General features: G+C 35.2%; 1 protein-coding gene across 1 annotated transcript in view; it reads left to right on the top strand.

Annotated features, from left to right (window-relative positions):
- The window catches only part of PTPN13 (protein tyrosine phosphatase, non-receptor type 13), a 215239-nt gene that overhangs the window by 38352 nt on the left and 155385 nt on the right, over positions 1-21502 (top strand). The window contains exon 2 of the mRNA XM_012805304.2: positions 14044-14163. Within this exon, the coding sequence (XP_012660758.1) occupies positions 14049-14163 (115 nt within the window). The 5' untranslated portion in view covers positions 14044-14048. The remainder of the gene's footprint in view (positions 1-14043; positions 14164-21502) is intronic.

The following is a 21502-nucleotide window of genomic DNA, read 5'->3' as shown; positions in this document are numbered from 1 at the left end:
AAAAAAAAAAAAAAGTTATACTCTGTAAGTGAAAGGATCTTTTAAAAATTCAAATTTTGTGATTTGATGACATGACTTGAAATTTGTCAGTGTCTTTCCATAGGTTTCAGTGTCAAATTCAAACTACCTACAAATCACAAAAATGTCTTTCATGATTCTTAATTACTACTGTAACCTCATCTTTTATCTTTCCTTCTCTTTCTTTAAGTTGATCTAAGTAAAAATTTGAATACCTCCTGTTTTTATACCTCTCTCTTAATACAGATTATTTCCTCTACATTGATAGCCCTTGGTATCCTCTTCATCTACCTTCCTTTTTATTCCTTTCTCCCAGGGTTGTCCAACCTGCAGCCCAGGGACCACATGCAGATCATTTGAGGACTGTTTTGCTTGTCTGTAGTGTCAGGGAGAAAAGTATACACAGACCTTTTTTTTGCTCATCAGCTTTCATTAGTGGTTTTGGATTTAATGTGTGGCCCAAGACAATTCTTTATACTTCCATTGTGTGGCAGAAAAGAAAAGATTGAACACCCATGCGACTCAAAAGTTGCTCTCCCCCTCCCAATCTTAGAATCATTTCTAGAATTTCTCTTGTCTGAGTAAATGTTCTTTTTGGAATTCTATGGCACTTCAAGCCATTATAACATTTAACACAATATATTTTAATCATTTATTTATTCTCTACCTCACTAGATGTTAAGGTATTTTTTTTAGCATCAAGTACCATTCATATTCAATTCTTTGTCCCAGACTCAGTATAAAATGTACCATATAAGAGGTATTCAATGAATATTAAGTAGCAAGTTAATGAATTTATTGATATGCTTGGAACTGATTTAGTAATCAGTGTGGCCTTAGTGGAGGTTTAGAAGAAAAATAATGATGTGATGACAACTCTGCTTTGAAATTGCTGATTTAGAAGTATGAAGTAGATGGGATGTAGTTTATACTAAATTAATCTTTTTTAGTGAGGCATCAGTAGATAAATCAAGAAACCAAGATAAAAATTTTGTAGTTCTTATTGTAACTACTATAGACTGAATTATGTCCCCCTAAATTTTCATGGTAAACTCAAACCCCTGGTATCTCAGAATCTGACTGTCTTTGGAAATAGAACCTTTAAAGAGGTAATCAATTTAAATTAGAGTTTAGAGTGAGTTCTAATCCAATCTAACTGCTATCCTTATTAGAAGAGGAGATTAGGACACAGATAACATAGAGGAGAGACCATATGAAGACATGGGAAAATGATGGTCATCTACAAGCTATAGAGAGAGGCATCAGGAGAAATCAATCCCAATGACACCTTGATTTTGGAGTTGTGGCCTCCAGAACTAAGAAAAAAATTTTCGAATTGTTTTAGCTCCTCAGTTTGTGGTACTTCATTATGGCAACTCTAGCAAACTCATATAGTAACTAAATACAGAAACTTATTGTTCAGACTAATTAGTAATTACAAAAATGCAAATTAAAACTATACCATGATACCATTTTATATTTACTGGTTTGGTCCCCAAAATTCTGTCAATACCTAATACAGGGATGTATTACAACAAGTTCTCTTAAGCTGCTCATTGGACTGTAAATTGATTCAATCACATTGGAAAGCAGCTTGGCTTTGTTCAGATGTCAAAGGTATGCATACATACTATATGACCCAGGATATTTACTCAATTATCATGCACAGAAGTACAGAAATGTTCATAGCAACGTTATTTTTATTAGCAAATAAACTAGAAACAACCCAAGTTGTAACAATGGAATTCGTATCAGTAATGATAGTGAATATACAATACAAATGGTCATGTATGAAACAAAATAATTTGGAGTGAAAGAACAAGTCACAGAAGCATATTTACAAAATAATTACGTCTTTTTTTTTTTTTTTTGAGATAGTTTCTTGTTGCCTTTGGTAGAATGCCATGGTGTCACAGCTCACAGCAACCTCAAACTCTTGGACTCAAGTGGTCCTCTTGCCTCAGCCTCCCAAGTAGCTGAGACTACAAGCTTCTGCCATGCCACAATGCCTGGCTATTTTTTGTTGTTAGAGACAGAGTCTTGCTTTTGCTGAGGCTGGCCTGGAACTCCTGAGCTCAAGCAATCCACCCACCTCAGACCCCCAGAGTGCTAGGATTACAGGCGTGAGCCACCACACCCAGCCCAAAATAATTCTATTTTTTAAAGAAACTTGAAAATATGTACACATACCAAATGAGGAGAAAGAATGAATGATAGAGAAAGTAGTACTTGATAGAAGGAGATTAATATGAGAGATTAAGAATGGTTAAGCAACAGTGCTGGGTTATATGACTAAGGGTGGGGGAGGAAAAAAGTCAAAGCACAGGCGCTTTGAACTTGGTAGCTATGGTGATAATTTCATTAATCTGTATGGGATAGTGAGAATGACTAGTCTGAAGGGAAAGATTGTTTAGTTTTTAGAGTTAGAGAACTTGGTACAAGAAGACAGTATCTATCCAAGCAAAAATATATAGTACACAGTTAAATTGAAACTCTAGAATTTGTAATAAGGTTATCTAAATAATAGAGATAGTTTTAGGAATAAGGTACCCTAAGATGATTAGGTAAAGTCTTGATATCAGATACCTTCTTCAGTAGAAACTGGATGTAGAGAACACCATTCTTATGAGAATGAGTAGAACTTGAATGAGTTAAAAATATGTTTGATATTGAATAGCATTGACTAGGAGATGATATGATATCAGAAATTAAAATCAAAATTTTGACAAGTGAATTTTAGAGGAGTATATTTTCCCAATCTGGGAAAGACTTTTAGGAAAGGACAGGAAGAGAACACAGGCATCACTTTCACCTTATTTAACTTCCAGTTATTTGCTGAGTAGACAGAATTTGTTACTTTCTGCCTTCTAATACCTCACACCTGGCTTCTTTCTCATCAGTATGGCTATCACCCCAGAAATACTGCGTGATCTTGAGAATGCTAACCAGTAGAATATCAGAAAAGTAGCAGGCATTTTGTTTATAGGCTGTCAGTTGTTTTGTTTTACTTCATTTTGGAGTAGACTGTGCTTCGGTGAAACCTTTCTGGACATCTAACGTTACATTCCAAACAATATGTAATTCTCTTTGTCAGTTAAAGCATGAAGTGATAGGTTTGTGAGAGGCTAACTAGAAAAACAATAGCTAAGTTACCATGATATCTCCTCTTATGAGGTCCTTTACAATGGTCTGAAATCATTATCTTGAAAACCTAAGTATAATAAGGGAGGCTTACTTTGTTACATTTTCTTTAAAATCTATACCCAAGTTGTATAAGTTTTCCATTACTGATGACAATTTGCCACACATTTAGTAGATTAGAATAACACAAATCTATTATCTTGTAGTCTGTGGGTTAGTAGTCCAGTTTAGGTTAGCTTGGTCCTCTGTTCACAGTCACACCATGCTGAAATCAAGATAGTCTGGAAATCTCATCTGAAGCTTTGAGTCTTCTAGGCTGACTGGTTATTGGCAGAATTCAGTGCCTTGCTGTCAGCTGAGGTCTCTGCTCTGCTCATCAGGACCTGCTGTCAGGTCCTTGCCACATTCAGTGCCTGCTGTCAGGTCTTTGCCACATGGCTCCCTTCAGAGGCAGTTCACAACATGTTGTTAGCTTTTTCTTTCTTTTCTTTTTTTTAAATTTCAGAATATTAGGGGGTACACATGTTTTTTTACATGCTTTGTTTTTGGTTGTTAGCTTTTTCAAAGCCAATGGGAGAATCTCACAAATTTTGACATTCTTTCCAGTTTGCTTTGGCAGAGTCATGTAATGTAACCTCCTGAAGTGAGTGACTGTCCCATGATACTCATAGCTGCTAACCACACTCAAGGGGAGAAGATTATACAGAGTGGGTACACACTAGATAGAATTTGGGGCCATCTCAGAATTCTGCCTACCATAGTCTGCCTTTCAGGCCAAATTATTCATGCCCTCACAAGTAAAATGCAGCCCCTCCCATGGTTCCAAGCTTTTCATCTCATTAAAGCATCTGCTCAAGTTTCAGAATCTCGTATAAATACCCTAAATTAGGTGTAGATGAAGTTCTTGAGTGTAATCTATCTGTGAACCTGTGAAACTAAAGAGAATGCCCCAACACAAAGTGTAGAACAGGCATGGGGTAACAATTGTAAACATTCAACTCTCTACAGCAGTGGTTCTAAACCTTCCTAATGCCTCCATCCTTTAATACAGTTCCTCATGTTGTGGTGACCCCCAACCATAAAACTTGTTGCTATAGCAATGAAAATAATTTTATGGTTAGAGGTCACCACAACATGAGGAACTGTATTAAAGGGTCGTGGCGTTAGGAAAGTTGAGAACCACTGGTCTACAGGGAAAAATGGAAAGTAAAGAAGGAGTCACTGGTCCATTACAGTTCTGAAATGCAGGTGGGCAGAGCTGGAATTTGCTTTATTAGGTATCAAAGCCTGGGAATGATATTTCAAGTCTCTCAACTCTGCCCTCTGAGTCTTGACTCTGCCTCCTGAATTATTCTAACTTTTTCTGGAAAGATGACACATTTTCAGAGCTGAGGAGTTTTATCAACCTTCTTCCTGCCAGTAATTTTTGAGAGTAAGGAGTGTCTGTCAGACTCTTTGCACTTTGTGCGCTTTCTGTTCTTTTTAGTACAAGCTAGCAGAGTTTGTGTTGTCACAGTTTTCTTAAGAACTCGGGTTTGTGTGGGTTTTGCAGGGATTCATTCCATTAGACAAAAGCTAAACCCATAATTTTTTTTTTTTTCAAAAAATTCCTTTCTCTGTCTTTGCCTCTTGCTGAGATAACAAATTGATAACTCTTAAGCTTAGGAGAGCCCCTTAATATCTTGAAAGGGCCTTTTGTGTGGCTGAATTTTCTAACCTTTCTGAAATTTTAGCAAAAGGTCATCTTTTCTCTATCAAGCTTTTGGCATCCATTTCTGACTTTTAGCATCTTGCTATCCGGAGAGGCTGGTCATGTTCAAAATCAGTTAGTCCTGGTTTCTTTCTCTTTAACAACTCTTCCCTCAATTTATTTCCACCTCCACTTGCATTTTACTATAAGCATCAAGAGGAAACCAGACAGTACCTTTAACCCCTCATTTGAATATATAATATATATAAGCAGCTTTATCACGTATAAGTTCTGCTTTCCATTTAACTGCAGAATGTAATGTCACTAAGTTTTCTGCCACTATATAATAAAGATTCCCTTTCCTCCACTTTCCAATTACCAATTAATGTATTCCTCATTTCATTTCCTTCTGAGCCCTCACCACCAGCATCCTGATTAAAGTCCAGATGTCTATTTAAAATTTTTTCCAGGGAAGTTAGGTTTTCTCTAACATGATTCTCAAAATTCTTCTAGTTTCTTCCCACTACCTAATTCTGAAAACACTCCCTCAGTTTTAATTATTGTCACACCAGCACCCCACTTTCAAGTATCAAAATCTGGATTGCTTTTCTACTGCTGTGCAACAAATTGATACCACAAATTTGTTGTAGCAGATTAAACCACAAATTTATTATCTCACACTTATTGTTGGTCAGGATTCTAGGCAGAGTTCTACTTGTCAGGATCCCACCAGCTTGAAGTAAAGGTGTCAGCAAGGACTGCAGTCTTGGCTGAGACTCAGAATCCTCTGATTGTTGGTAAACCACACTGCTTGTGATTTAGGACGATTTTCTTGCTGCTTGTTGGCTGGGATCCACTGTTAGCTCCTATCTTACAGGAGCTGTAGGTCCTTGCCTACATAGCCAATTCACAGCATGAACCTTAAGGGACAATCTCAGAATTTTGCCCACCACACTGATTTGTTTCTCACATCATAAAGGACAAATAAGATTTTTTTTTTTTTACTTGTTCTTTTAGGCTGTCTCTATATTTTGTTTCCTGTGGTGGCTGTCCATTCAGACATTTTAAATCTATATTTCTGGAGGAAGATCAAATTAGTGACTACAAAGGAAGGCTGATGTAGAAAGACAATACTTAACAACAAAAGCCTTCCATTACACTGTTTTTTGTTGATATCTCTGAGTTGGTGAAGAGAAAGAAAAAAAAATATGGAATTAGGGATTTTCCCCCTTGCTTATACTTTTCTCCCAAGTATAAATGACTCAAAGAAGGACTGAAAAATTTGAGTTTTTCCTTGTTATTTGAAGCTGTCCTTTGAAAGCAGAGAACAGACATACGTGATTTCTGTTTAGATAAGTAGCTGACATGCGCCAGAGACCAGAAAGGGAGTTTAGACTTGCATTTATTTTAGTTTCTCTTCTTTCACAGGGAAAGCATACGGAAAAGTTGACAAATACTAAAAATCTAAACGTTGCTCCAACTTCCATAAAAATATTTAATTTATACTGTTTTCTACCTTGAGGCCGAATCCAATTAAAACTTCACTGACTTTTACCTCTTTTTCTCCTTATAATCCCAATTTTCCTTAGTTCTTTTCTAAGTGTAGTAGGCAATAATTTTTTTCTATTACCTAATCTATACCTAATATTAAATAATAATTAGTTACAACATAATTATTGTATTATATAGTTTAAAACTTATATTATTAAACATTGAAATATTAATGTGTATTATCAGAGAGGTTAGCTCTTAGTCTTCCAGATCTCTAACGGGGCTTTTATTGGTAAGGCTATGAAGAAGAAATCATGAAAAGCAGTATGGTGCTTCCTCGAAAAATAAAAAATAGAATTACCATCTGATTTATCACTTCCACATCTGGAATATATACAGTGCCCCTTGAACAACATGGGGTTAAATTGAGTGGGTCTACCTGTATGTGGATTTTTCACTGTGTGCCCACCCTCTTGCCTCTCCTTCTACTTCCTACACCTCTTCTGCCTCTGTCAACCCTGAGATAGTAAGTTCAACCCTTCCTCCTCCTCCTCCTTTTATTCCTCATTAGCAAACTCAGTGTGAAGATGATGATGTAACAATGTGGAAGTTTTATAATCCACATCCATTAACTGAATAACAAATTTATTTTCCTTATGATTTCCTTGATAACATTTCCTTTTTTCTATAATGTAGTATACAATACATAAAACATTCAAAATTTGTGTAACTGATAGTTTATATTATCATTAAAGCTTCCAATCAATAGGAGGCTTATCCATGGTCAAAAGTTATATGCAGATTTTTGACTACACACAGAGTCAGCACACCTAATCTCTGTGTTATTCAAGGGTCAACTGTATATCCAAAAGAATTAAAAGCAAGAACCATATTCATATTAATCATGGCATTGTTTATAAGAGCCAAGAGCTGGGAATATCCCAAAAGTCCATAGATAGATGGATAGGTTAAGAAAATGTAGTATATACATACAATGAATATTATGTATCCTTAAAAAAAGAAGAAAATCCTTCTGTATGCTATAATATAGATGGACCTTGAGGACATTACTCTAAGCAAAATAATCCAGTCACAAACGGACAATACTATATGATTTCACTCATACGAAGTATCTAAAATATTCAAAATTATAGAAACAGAAAGTAAAAAGTTGATTATTAAGGGAAGGGAGGGGAGAATTCGTATTTAATGGGTGTAGAGTTTCTGTTTTACAAAGTGAAAAAAGTTCCAGAGATGTGTTGCATAATGAAGTGAATATACTTAACATAACTGACCTGTACACTTAAAAAGGTTAAGATAGTAAACGTAATACTATGTTTTTTAACTACATTAAAAAAATGGGGGAAGATAACTTTTACAAAACAAATAGATCATTATTATTATTTTTATTTATTTCTTTATTGAATGGTAACTATGTACATTAATGCACTTCTGGGGTACAGTGTGGGGTTTTCACACAATCTGAAATACTTCCATCAAACTGGTTAACATAGCCTTCATGTCATTTTGATCATTATTTTTTTTTTTAAAAAGCATGTGTTACTTGGGATTTAGAGTTGGGATTTAGTTTCTTCTGACAAAAAATCTTCATGGGACAAAGGAAAGAATTGCTGTTTTAACTTTGGGTCTTGTTCCTCCCACTTTTTTAACAGCTTTATTGAGGCACAATTGATATATGACTGTGTACAATTTAAGTTTTGACATTTGCATGCACCTGTAAGTGCACAATCAAAATAACACATCTGTCACCTCCATATCTTTTCTCATACCCTTTTTAAACTTTTCCTCATACCTCTCCATATGACAGTGCCAACCTCAAGCAACCACTGATTTGCTTTCTGTTATTATAAATTAATTTGCATTTTCTACAGTGTTGTATAAATATAATCATGCAACATGTATTGGGGCTCTACCTTTTTTTTAGCATAACTATTTCAGATTTATACATGTTGTTGCATGTATTGATAACAATGTTTATTGCTGATGAGTATTCCACTGTGAGCATGTACTAAGGTTTCTTTTTCTACACTGTATTCACCTGTCGATAGACATTGGCTTATTTCCAGCTTTTAACTGTTCAAACTAAAGCTGTTATGAGCATTTGTATACAAGTGTTTTATGGTGACATAGGCTTTGATTTCTGTTGGGTAAACAATTTGGAATAGAATGGCTAGGTCATATGCTAGATGTATATGTATAAACTCTCTAAGAAACTGCATTAACACAAAGGTACCATTTTACATTCCCAATGCCAGAGAGTTTCACTTACTTGCATCTTTATCAGCACTTAGTATGGTCAGTCTTTAGAATTTTAGACAGTCTGATAGCTATATAGCAGTATCTCCCTGTTTTATTTTTGTGTCCTTGATGTCTAATGATGCAGAACATTTTTAATGTACTCATTTTCCATCCACATATTTTCTTTGGTGAGGTGTCTGTTTGAATCTTTTGCCCATTTAAAAAAATTAGATTATTTTCTTATATATTCTAGATACAAGTCCTTTATCAGTTATATGATTTGCAAATATTTTTCCCTAGTTTGTGGCTTACATTTTCATTTATTTTAAACAGTTTTTTTTTACATAGCAGAGATTTTAATTTTGATGAATTCCAATTTATCCGTTTTTTTCTTTTATGAATCATGCACTTGTGTGTCATAAGTATAAAAATACTGCTCAACCTAGGTCACAATGATTTTCTCCTATTTATTGGCTTCCAAGGTATGATTGTGCATACAAAAATTATTGAAAATTATTTTAAAATGAAAATTCTTATTAAATTAAAACTCTAAAACCTATTTCCTAAGATTTTAAGATCAATTTAATTATTTTATTCTACTTGTTGAAAATCTTAATACCCACTTTTAAGGGACTCTTTTAGTAATTAATCCCATTTTCAAATCGAATCAATTAAAATCTCAAATATTTTAAACTGCATTCATACACTTAAAAGCCAATTTTTTAAATATTTAATGTATCTGACTGACAAAAAACGTACCTAAGTTCTTAAAAAAGTCTTTTAATGAACAAAGGCCTATAAGACTTATGTCTAGCAAGACTTTTAAGTTCTGTTGTATATTCTAGTGTCATTCTGTACTTTTCGTTTTATTTTTTGAGACAAGGTCTTACTCTGTCATCTAGGCTAGAGTTTAGTTACATCATCGTAGCTCACTGCAGCCTGAAACTCCTCCATTTTAAAATGCAAGTCTCAAAAGAAATAAATTAATAAAATCAAATACAAGTCTCAACTATTTCCCATTACACCATTTAAATTGGAATCACAAGGCAAATCTTCTGTTAACTGACCTATTCCTCTTAGCTAAAATATCACACGTGTACAAATTCTTTAATGTGAAGAATACTAAAATGTAGGTTTACTTCTTTCTAGACTTAATTGTGACTTTTCTTGGATTAAGGGACGCTTACAACTTTGGGGATTGCCTTCGCAATTTATGATGGTTTCTTAATGACCAAAGAAATCCTCAGTCAGGATGTTAAGTGAATCCTTGCCCAAAACTGGTAGCATACACAGAGTTCTATTTTATAGCTGCTAACTGCTCTGTTCTTAAAAACAGGTTCTCTTATAGCCCTATTTCCTTAGATTCAAGTTAAACATTCCTAATTAGTCTGCCTCCAGACAGGTTATTATATTACTTGATTGGATTCAGTTAATGTGTTTACTATTTCATTCTGTTCTTAATCACTTTTGTGTGCTTCCTATCTGTGAGTGCTACAATCCTGAAGGATTAAAAATGACGTCTCTTTGAATCTCTCTGTGGCTTTGATTCTGTGTGCAATTTTAAGGGCATACCAATAATATGTTTGTTAACAAAAAATAATAATTGTGGTTATGTAATATAATTAATTTTTCTCATTTGAAATTCTTTTCCCAAATGTTCTAGTAATTAAGTAGGACACAACTTTCAAGGGAATAAAAATATATAATATGGTTATGTTTATTATGAAGCATAATCTCTATGATAGTGAAATAGCACCAGTTGTATTTGTACCTCCAGTACTATGTCTAAAGGGAGAAATTGAAACAATAAACTTTAACATTTTTTTTTTAATAACTAATTCTTTCCTCATCTCTTGGTTGACTTCAAGCTTTTTTCCCTCCACTTTCTTTTCTTTTCTTTTTGCACTTTTTTCAGCGTCTGCATTTCCTTCATTCCTTTGGAGCTAATGATCTGGAAAAGCTGCAGTAACTAGGTATATAAGCATAACTAAAAGAGAAAGATGTGGTCATGGGCTTTTTTGTTGTTTGTTTTTTAGAAAACTGCTGTAAGACTACATTAAGTCTTGAGCTTGGGTGATCAGGGTTAGTTCATAAAAAATCTTAATATTCTTTTCTAGCAAAGCAGTAAATGAAAAATATTATGTCTGCTGTTACCTTGATGATAACTTTGAAAAATAAATCTCCATTCAGAGCTAAAACTTTCCCGTGTCTGTAGCTGAGATTAGCGTTATGGTGGGAGGCAGTGTGTTTAGCTTCTCTTGTTTATCTCCTCTTGCCTTGGCAAGTTGCTGTATTTAACCCTATCAGGACCTGAACTGAGAGAAGAAAGAAAGAGATAGCAAGGCAAACATGATTATTTTGAGGGTTTTTTGTTTTTATCAGACTCCTTTTGTAATATGATTTCACAGCTTTAACTCTTTTTGAACTTGTCATGTGGTTGAGGCTGTTGCGTACATACTTCTGGGGGTTGTTCAGAGTCCTTCACTGCACCTATGCATACTACCTGTGAAACTCCAGAAAGATTTTCTTCTTCTAACTAGCCAGTGTTCCCTAACCCTTCTAACCCTCACCCAGGTTTTCTCTCAGGCCATTCTATAGTAATAATAATTCTAATTCTTCTTCCTTCTTTTCCCCCACCCCCTTCCTTTCTTTTTCAGGATGGTGCTCTGGGTACTTCAGGAGGTATTCTGGGTAGGATATTTTTTTTTAACAGCTTTTTGAGATATAATTAACATACCATAAAATTCACCCTTTTAAAATATACCTTTAGTGGTTTTTAGTATATACAGAGTTGTGCAACCATTACCATTATCTAAATTTTTAGGGCATTTTCATCCTCTGGGTAAGATTTTATCTAGCTCTGGCTGACCCTTTTGTGGCCCTGCCTTCTTGCCTCTCTCCTCCCCTAACCTGAGCTGGCTCCTCAGGCGGCATGCTCCTTTATTTCTTCTATTCCTCTTTCCCTTGTGGCTGCCACAGGGTGGTAGCCAAGCCTTTAGATTCCTCAAGTGTGTATCAGGCACCTTGTGCTGTGCTCCCCCAACTCTACGGGAGAGGTAGCAGGTATTGTAAGGGTCCCATTGAAGTTTCTTGAGGAGAAAGGAAGGCAGCTTCCCACACCCTCCCACTTTGGAGGAGACATGAAAATCAGCACAACTCCCTTCAAAGAAATTCTTCTTGTGCAATCTTCTCTGCTCTATATACTGTGTGTAGGCTTTAGAGCTATCTAACCGGTTCTCAGACATAATGTAATACTTTGGAAATTTGCTACAGGGTAGTCTTTCTCACAAGTCACCCTGATATCTGATTGCAAATAATGTCTTTTTATTTTTTACTTTTTCATTTTTGGAGACAGAGTCTCACACTATTGCCCAGGCTAGAGTGCCATGGCATCATCTTAGTTCACAGCAACCTCAAACTCCTGGGTTTAAGCAATCTCCCACCTCAGCCTCTGAACAGTACTAGGATTACAGGCATGCCAGCCCTTGTTAATTGTATTATGATACCTCTGTTGAAATTTTGAAGTTATGGGTATGTTTCATGTAAAAGATAATAACAACTCAAATATGTCTTAAAAAGGAATGAAGCTTCTGTTTTTCCCTTGAATAAATATGCTATTATATAATAAAGAACATAAGAACCTAGAGATTTTTGGTATAGACTGGGGGTCTATATAATCACACTTCTTGTACAAGTTAAATAAATAAATAAAAACCCTTTTGGCTATTCCAAAAGCAGTATCTTACATCTTCCCTTTTAACTACCACATTGTAGACATAAGTAGACACCACTCTAAGGCATGCTTTAAGCATAAAATGTTTAACAAACATTTGGAAAGGAAAGTGTAAGGAGAAGGCTGGCCTGAACTGAGAGAAGGAAGCTATAATTGCTTATAGCTATAATTGCTTTTTTTCAGTCTAGATTATTTATTGCAAATGTAAACTACAAGGAAATAGCATTTCTTGTTAGTTGAGTAAACAAAGTCAGCGTTTGTCTAAAACAGATGTTTTTATAGGTTAATTTTAAAATTTAATGCAAGACTTAATTACAAAAGAGAATAAGTATTTAACATTTTCAGCTCCTTCTAGCTTTTCCAAATCCATCTGCTTCTGCCTACCAATAGATAAACTCTATATATTATGTTTAAATTAGTTTGGTGTGGGTAGAAATCTTAGTAATCACTGTAGAGAACAATTTTCTTTTTAAGGAGTGTTAATTCAGGAAAATATGAGGATTTTGACTAGGTGCATTTTTCTCTTCCAGCAGAAAAATAGAATTATTAAGCCCCATAGAATATCTTAAATTTTATCACTATATACCTGCTTAATTGAATACAATTAGAAAAAATTGACTGTACCAAATGTCACCACAGAGACACTTTTCTGATCTTTCGTTAGTTCAACTTTTGTAGAGTCTTGATTACAAAGCATGTTCACAGGTAATAATCTCTTTATTTGGTGTAGTCACCCCAAATGGCATTTTTATTGTTATTATTCCCATGTCACAGAAGGGAAACTGAGATTTAGAGGTAAAATGACTCCCAGGGGAAAGGGCAAGTTGGAAGCAAAGCAGGATCTAGAAATAGTTGATTCCATTTGGTGCAAACTTTACAGTTGCAGTGTGTGTGTGTGTGTGTGTGTGTGTGTGTGTATTTTTTTTAGATGGAATCTCACTCTGTTGCCCAGGTTAAACTGCCATGGGTAGTATCAGCCTAGCTCATAGCAACCCTAAACTCCTAGGTTCAAGTGAGTCTCCTGCTTCAGACTCCCAAGTAGCTGGGACTTCAGGTATCTACAATAATGCCTGTCTAATATTTTTTCTATTTTTAAGTAGAGATGGGTTCTTGTTCTTGCTCAGGTTGGTCTCAAACTCTTAAGCTCAAGTGATCCTCCTGCCTTGGCCTACCAGAATGTTAAGATTATAGGTGTGAGCTATCACACCCAACCAGTTATAGTATATTTATTGGAGATAATAGAAACCAATGAGTGAATGGAAGAAATGTGTTCCATATAATTTCCAACTTCCTTTACCCTGGCTATAGTGTCTCTTCTCTACCCTTTTTATCTGGCATGGATAGGATGAAATCTGGAACTGAAATCTGAAAAGCCTTCAATTCAATTAGAGTGCTTTGGTTTAATTATCTGTCTTTTGGTGCCTCCTGCTACCCTGGAGTTTCTGTCTTCTCCCATGAAGTGGTCACCACCACTATTCTTCAGTTCTCTGGGGTTGACTAGGGCAAGTGATTATTTTGAGAGGTTTTTTTTACTCCAGTTCCTTTACCTGCTATAAGTTTACCGCTATAAATGTACCACTACAGGTCTTTATTTAAATCGAAGGCCATAGTGAGAAATTAGATGGGGTCCATAGTGTGTCATTGATGCAGACTTTTTACTACTGCAAGTGCAGATAGGTTGGTACACCATCTATTCCCTTTTGTTTCCCAGGTAGTATGCATGTGTCACTAGCTGAGGCCCTGGAGGTTCGGGGTGGACCTCTGCAGGAAGAAGAAATATGGGCCGTACTAAATCAAAGTGCTGAAAGTCTCCAAGAATTATTCAGAAAAGGTAAGGTTCTTTTCTTGTTTTAAATTGTGAGTATTAGGTAGCTAAAAACTCAGAGATCAGAATTTTCTTTTGGTGTTCCTATGCCATTGTTTTAACAGGCCCTCAAGGACGTTCTGAGAACCATTTATTGGATAGAACTGCTAAACATGGGGAGCAGGTGTGTGGGAACCTTTTGGAAAGATGTAGGATTAACTACTGAGTATAGGAAGGTGAAGAGCCTAAGAAGAGTATTTTGGGGACAAATGATAGAGCTTTGTTGTTGTTGATGTTGTTGTTTTCTAATTCAGGGAGAAGAATTTTATTTTTGCTATAACCTTGATATTTGAAGGTATTTGATTATAGTTAGAATTAGTCTAAGGAAAATTTGTGTTTTTTATCTAATATCACTTACCAAAAATCTGACTATTTTAAATAAGCCCTGTTGATTTGTTTGTTTCACTTTAATTTTTTAGAAAATTTTTAGAAAATTAAAAAGTATAGACACTCAAGAGTGTAGAACAGGTAGCCGTGCCCCAATGGTGTTGTTGAAGGAAAGATACATTGGTGGTATTATTTAGCAAATTAATAATAGTCAATTAATATTTAAGAAATATTTCCTACTTATTTACTATATAGAAGATCCAATAAGTAGGTGCCTTAAGGGATTTATTTAGATAAGGCAGATGCATGTTCAATGTTTGCAACTTCCAAACAGTGTGAGTACATAAGGGTTTTTCTCTTTCAAATTTCATGTTATAGAGATTGAATGTTTGAATATAAAATTTTTGTCATTGAGAGATAATTATTGCATGACATATTGACTTATTACAAGAAAGAGATTTACCAGATTTGATGTAAAATTAATTGTGAGGTAGCTGTATCTTAAATGCTGTCCAATGGGAGCTGGTTACCATAAGACCCCTAGTCTAATTCTCAGATTGACAGTAATACTGACACTGATCAAATTTGGCTGCAATCTTTGAAGAGAAATTGAATTTGGCTTCTTTAGCAGTTTAGAGATAACCAACTGTTATGATTGGTAATTAGAAAATTCTGTTTATTTAAAGAAAACAAATGCTTATTTAATTTATCTGGAATCTATGATTTTTCATTTCTTGTATTTAATAACACACTATTTGCCACATGTTCTTCAGTCTCTTGTATCAAACTGAAATTATTAGTTTGCTTATATTTTGGATGAATGGTGGTGGTTTTAGTTTTCTAGTAGACACTTTTATGAATAACCCTGGGAGTGTTGGGGAGGGGGGGACAAGTAAATACAATGATCTCTAAGTTAGTTTGTTTTTCTAAGATGTGTTCTTATCAGTGGCTTCCCCCCCACCCCTCGCATCATCTTGAATTGTATGTTGCTCCTGTGTCTTTTTCACTATATGAGCACAAGCATGCTTTTGTCATTTCTATAAGAGGGCTGGAAAGAAGCATTTCTTTTTTTTTGAGACAGAGCCTCAAGCTGTCCCCCTGGGTAGAGTGCCGTGGCATCACAGCTCACAGCAACCTTCAACTCCTGGGCTCAAGGGAGTCTCCTGCCTCAGCCTCCCAAGTAACTGGGACCACAGGCGCCCGCCACAATGCCTGGCTATTTTTTGGTTGCAGCTGTCATTGTTGTTTGGCGGACCCAGGCTGGATTTGAACCTGCCACCTTAGGTGTATGTGGCTGGCGCCTTAGCCACTTGAGCCACAGGTGCCGAGCCGAAAGAAGCATTTCTGTTGGAGTATTTTGAACAAAGATTAAGATAATTATTTATCTTTTTAAGCCTTCCCGAAATTTAGGGTATTAAGCATGTTTTTAAACAAGCTCATTGTGGTTATTATTCACAGAATAATGATATCTAAGTATAACCTTGTTGAAAGACACCATCTTCCCAAATGGCTTTCTTTTCAGTCGAAGAGCTATGTAAAACTTTTAAGACTCATGCATTTCCAAACATTTAGGTGATAGTAGTTACAATAGGTGGTTCTCATTCTGTTATAAATTTCTTAGTTTCATTGCTTTGTGTTTATTAAAACATGCAATCTGAATGACTACTTAGAATTTTTTGAGATTTTCTTATAATCTTACACATAGTCTATATATGGTTTTTGAAAAGAATGTGTATTTTCTATTTCTAGGTATAGCTTAAGTTTGTTAATGTTTGTGCTTTAATTTTTTTTATATTCTTATTAATTTGTATGCTTTATTTGCCAAAGTCTTAGGATACTTAAAATCTCTGACTATGATTATGTTTTTGTATGTCTTCTGTAATTATGTATTTTCATGTAATTTTATATATACATACATAAATGGAGTAGGTGTTTTATAAATATGCTTTTGTACCTTTTTACAACATTTAATGCTATATAATCTCTTTTAATATTGCATTAAATGCTATACAATCTCTTAATATTGCCAAGTTTACTTTGTTTTTCTTGCCATTTACCAGACCCTTAATTGAAATTCCTCCAAAACTAACTTTTCTCCTTTCTTTATTTTCACATCCTCTGTGTTTTAACTTAGTTTGTAGGGGGAGATGAATTTTGTAAATAGTAGATAGCAGAGTTGTAGTTTTTTGAGTTTATCTGAGGAGACACTATTCTTTAATTAGTAAAATAAATATGGTGTGGAAATGAAAGTTCTAGCCTTTCAGCCAGAGATACCATCTTCCAGTAAGTCACCAACATGACAAGCACAAAGGGAAGGAGAGGCACCGGATTCATGCTCTCTGGGCCTTTTAGAAAACATGGAGCTGTCCTTGGGCCACATACTTGGGAATCTACTAGAAAGGTGATATTGCAGACATCAAGGGGATAGGTACTCTTCAGAAAGGTGTGCTGCACAAATATTACCACGGCAAAATTGGAAGAGTCTACAGTGTTACCCAGCATGCTGTTGGTGGTGTTCTAAACAAACAAGGACAAGATTCTTGCCTGAAGGATTAATGTTCATATTGAACATATTAAGCACTATAAGAGCTGATTAGCTTTGTAAAACACATGAAGGAAAGTGATCCAAAAAAGAAGGAAGCCAAAGAGAAAGGTACCTGGGTTCAACTGAAGTGTCAGCCTGCTCCACCCAGAGAAGCTCAGTGAGAACCGATGGAAAAGGAGCCTGAGCTGCTGGAACTCATTCCCTATGAATTCATGGTGTAATAGGCACAAAAAATAAAAGACTACTGTAAAAATGTTTTTCTTCATTGAGTAGAAGAAGTATATAAATCAAATTTTATATAGTATATATATACTTCCCAAGGAAGTATTTAAATCAAATTTTAATCTCCTAAAGAAAAGAAAAGTTCTGAGGAATTTCAAATAAGGGTCTTTTTATGTTATAACTTACATATTGTATATCTTAGTTCATCTTATTAACGGATTGAGAAGCATACATAGCTATGTCAGAGTAAAACACATGCATTTAAGATTTTAGTTTTTGTATCATGAAGAACTCATGTAGGGACCCAGTAGGCTTACGTAATAAAAAACAATGCTATTCTCCTACTCAGTTCTAGATAATCTTTAGAAGTGAGGTTATTGTTGCCTTGGAAAAGTTAGCTTACATTATATTAGTTGCCCAAAACGGTGGGGGGTTTTGTTGTTAATTGTGGACATATTGCTTTCTGCAGAAAACAGCTTTTTTGAACCCTGGGATTTTAAGATGTTAGATTTGCTGATTAGTTGGTGCTAAAATGACCTCTTCATAACTAAGTCTTGATTTTCTTGACTTAGACTAGGACATAAATCTCATATAAATCCCTTTATATATAGTTACTTCTGGTTCCCTGTTTAACAAATAAAATAACAATGAAATGAGTAAGTAAAATAAAGTTAAAAAGATAATAGAATAAAGTATTTAATAAAGAAGAGTATTATAAAAACAAGCAAGGTAAAAAAAATAAATACCAGCAAGTATCCTGTAAAAATTGGGAAGACCAAAAACAAAACAAACAAAAAAACCAATTGGGAACACCATGTTGTATTTTTTACTATCTTTGAAAAACAGTTTAGGTAAGATTGCAGAGAACGAAGCATATGAAAGTATTTGGCTATATTTCCTTACAAAGTTTTGCTGATTATGGATGAAGATGGCAAATTACTACAGAAGGCTGGGCAAATATCAAGCTTCTCTGCTCTTCACCCCTTAAAAAGTATTTAATAATTAGAATTTGTAGACAACTTAAAGAATTCTTCATAGAGAATGATCTGTTTCTCACTAAAATTAAGTGAAATATTAAGTTTCCTTCCACCCTCTTTTGCTCTCTCCTCCCTCCCTCCCTCTCTTCCTTCCCTCTGTTCTTTCTAGAATTGCTGGCATTACATAAAGACTTTGAGAAAAATTCCCCTGGTACTAAAAGGAAAAAATAACATATAAGAAATACCTACATAAACCCAGAACCCCACACATACCCTATATATTTTAATTAGTGGAATCAAACTCTTGGAGCTAAAGTATTTTAATCTTTCCAGCCTAACTAATCATTTTAGGAATAAAGAAACTAGACCCAATTTAAATGACTTGTAAGAGTTAACACTGACAGAGCAGAAGGAATGTAACTATTTTAAAGAAAGACATTATAAGCAACACCTATTTAGACTTGTAAAATGGGCTTGAGTGTACATGACAATAAAGTTTAAAAATTGATGACTGTCTTGTGAGTATAGCACAGATGTTTGTAAAAACAGTATCAAGTGCAATCACTTCAGATTCTACAGTTACTAAAAGAATAACAAAGGAAAATTATGAACATTTCAATAACTTACATGAAATGGACACATTGGAAGACACAAACTACCAAAGCTCATTCAAGATAAAAATTGACAACCTGAATTTCCCTGTATCTAGTAGAAGGTTGAATTTATAGTTTAAAATGTCCCACAGAGAAAACTGCAGAACCATATTGCTTCACAGGTAATTCTACAAAAAATGTAAGGCAGAAATAATGGCAATTCTATACTAACACTTGTAGAAGATTGAAGAGGATATAACTTTCCAACTGATTTGGTGAGGCCAGCATCACTATTCTATCAAAACCAGACAAAGACAGTAGAGAAAATAAAAGTGCAGGACAATGTATCTTATGAACATACTTGCAAAATTTTTTAACAAAACTTTCAAGTCAATATTATATAAAAATGATAACATATGATGATCAAATCAGTCCCAGAAATGTAAGATTGATTTAATATTACCAAATCAATCAATATAATTCACCATATTAACAAACTAAAGAAAGGAAAGCTATATTGCCACCTTAGCAGAAAAACAATTTTATAAAACACTACACATCCTTTCCTTGCTATTAATAGAATTATCTTAATCTGATAAAGGGCACATTTGAAAATGAACCTACAGTTAACAACATACTTACTAGAGAAACATTGACTCTTCCCCTAAGATCATGAGTAATTCAAGGACGTTGTCTACTGTTACTTATATTCAACATTGTATTCAAAGTTGTTGTTTTTTTTTTTTTTTTTGAGACAGAGCCTCAAGCTGTCACCCTGGGTAGAGTGCTGTGGCATCACAGCTCACAGCAACCTCCAACTCCTGGGCTGAAGCTAGTCTCCTGCCTTAGCCTCCAAAGTAGCTGGGACCACAGGCACCTGCCATAATGCCTGGCTATTTTTTGGTTGCAGCCATCATTGTTGTTTGGCGGACCGGGGCTGGATTTGAACCCGCCACCTTAGGTGTATATAGCTGGCATCTTAGCCACTTGAGCCACAGGTGCCAAGCCGTATTCAAAGTTTTAATGAGGGCAATAAGGCAAGAAAAAATAAATAAATAAAAGGCATCCAGATTAGAAAGAACAAAATAAAACTTCTTCTTTATTTAAGATAAAATGGTCTGTATAGAAAATTTGACAGACTCTCGGTGGCACCTGTGGCTCAGTGGGTAGGGCCCCGGCCCCATATACCAAGGGTGGAGGGTTCAAACCTGGCTCTGGCCATATTGCAACAAAAAAATAGCTGGGCATTGTGGCGGGCACCTGTAGTCCCAGCTACTAGGGAGGCTGAGGCAAGAGAATTGCCCAAGCCCAGGAATAATCAGAGGTTGTTGTGATGCCACGGCACTCTACCAAAGATCATGAGTAATTCATGATAAAGTGAGACTCTGTCTCTACAAAAAAAAAAAGAAAGAAAATTTGATAGACTCGGCTCAGCACCTGTATGTAGCTCAGCAACTAGGGTGCCAGCCACATACACTGGAGCTGGCAAGTTCAAATCCAGCCCGGGCCTACCAAACAATGACAACTACAACCAAAAAGTAGCTGGGCCTTATGGCAGGCACCTGTAGTCCCAGCTACTTGGGAAACTGAGGCAAGAGAATCACTCAAGCTCAAAAGTTTGAGGTTGCTGTGAGCTGTGATACCATGTTACTCTACTGAGGGCAACATGGTGAGACTCTGTCTCAAAAAAAAAAGAAAGAAAATTTGACAGACCCTACAAAAAAGCCACTAGAAGTGATAAGTGTTAAGCAAGATGAGGATTCAAGATCAGTATGTAAAAATCAGCTGTATCTTTACATGGCAGCAATGAACAACAGACATTGAAAATTTAAAATACCGGCTCAATGCCTGTAGCTCAGCAGCTAGAGTGCCAGCCACATACATGGGAGCTGGTGGGTTTGAATGCAGCCTGGGCCTGCCAAACAACAATGACAACTACAACCAAAAAATAGCCAGGCATTGTGGGGGTGCCTGTAGTCCCAGCTACTTGGGAGACTGAGACAAGAGAATTGCTTAAGCCCAAGACTTTGAGGTTGCTGTGAGCTATGACACCATGGCACTCTATCCAGAGTGACAGCTTGAGACTTTCTCAAAAAAAAAAAAAAAAAAAGAAAATTTAAAATACCATTTAGAAATGGTAGAATATAAAAAATATGAAATTTTAAAATATGAAAAATTATGACAAAAAATGTAAAGACCTATATAGTGAAAACCAAAAAAACAATGCTAAGAGAAATTACAAATTGAAATAAATGGAGAATTATACTGTGTTCCTGGATCAGAAGACTCAGTATTGTCAAGATGTCAATTTCCTCTAAATTGATCTGTGTATTCAGTGGAATCCAAACAGTCTCTCTCTCTCTCTTTTTTTTTTTTTTTGGTAGAAATTGGCATGTTTATTATAATATTCATATGGAAATTCAGTCAGACTGAGTGGCCAAAACAACTTTGAAAAAGAAAAAAGTTTAAAGAGTCATGCTACCTGATTTCAAGACTTACCTCAAAGCTATAGTAATAATAATAATAATAATAATAATAAACCAACTACATTACTAGAACATAATAGAGTACAGAGATAAACCCACAATTACATGGCCAATTGATTTTTGACAAAACTGCAAAGATGATCTTTTCAATGAATA

Source organism: Otolemur garnettii, unplaced genomic scaffold (assembly GCF_000181295.1).
Source record: "Otolemur garnettii isolate 467f Iridium unplaced genomic scaffold, OtoGar3 scaffold00039, whole genome shotgun sequence".
NCBI classification, from domain to species: Eukaryota; Metazoa; Chordata; class Mammalia; order Primates; family Galagidae; genus Otolemur; species Otolemur garnettii.
This window is presented reverse-complemented; position numbering and strand designations above follow the sequence as displayed.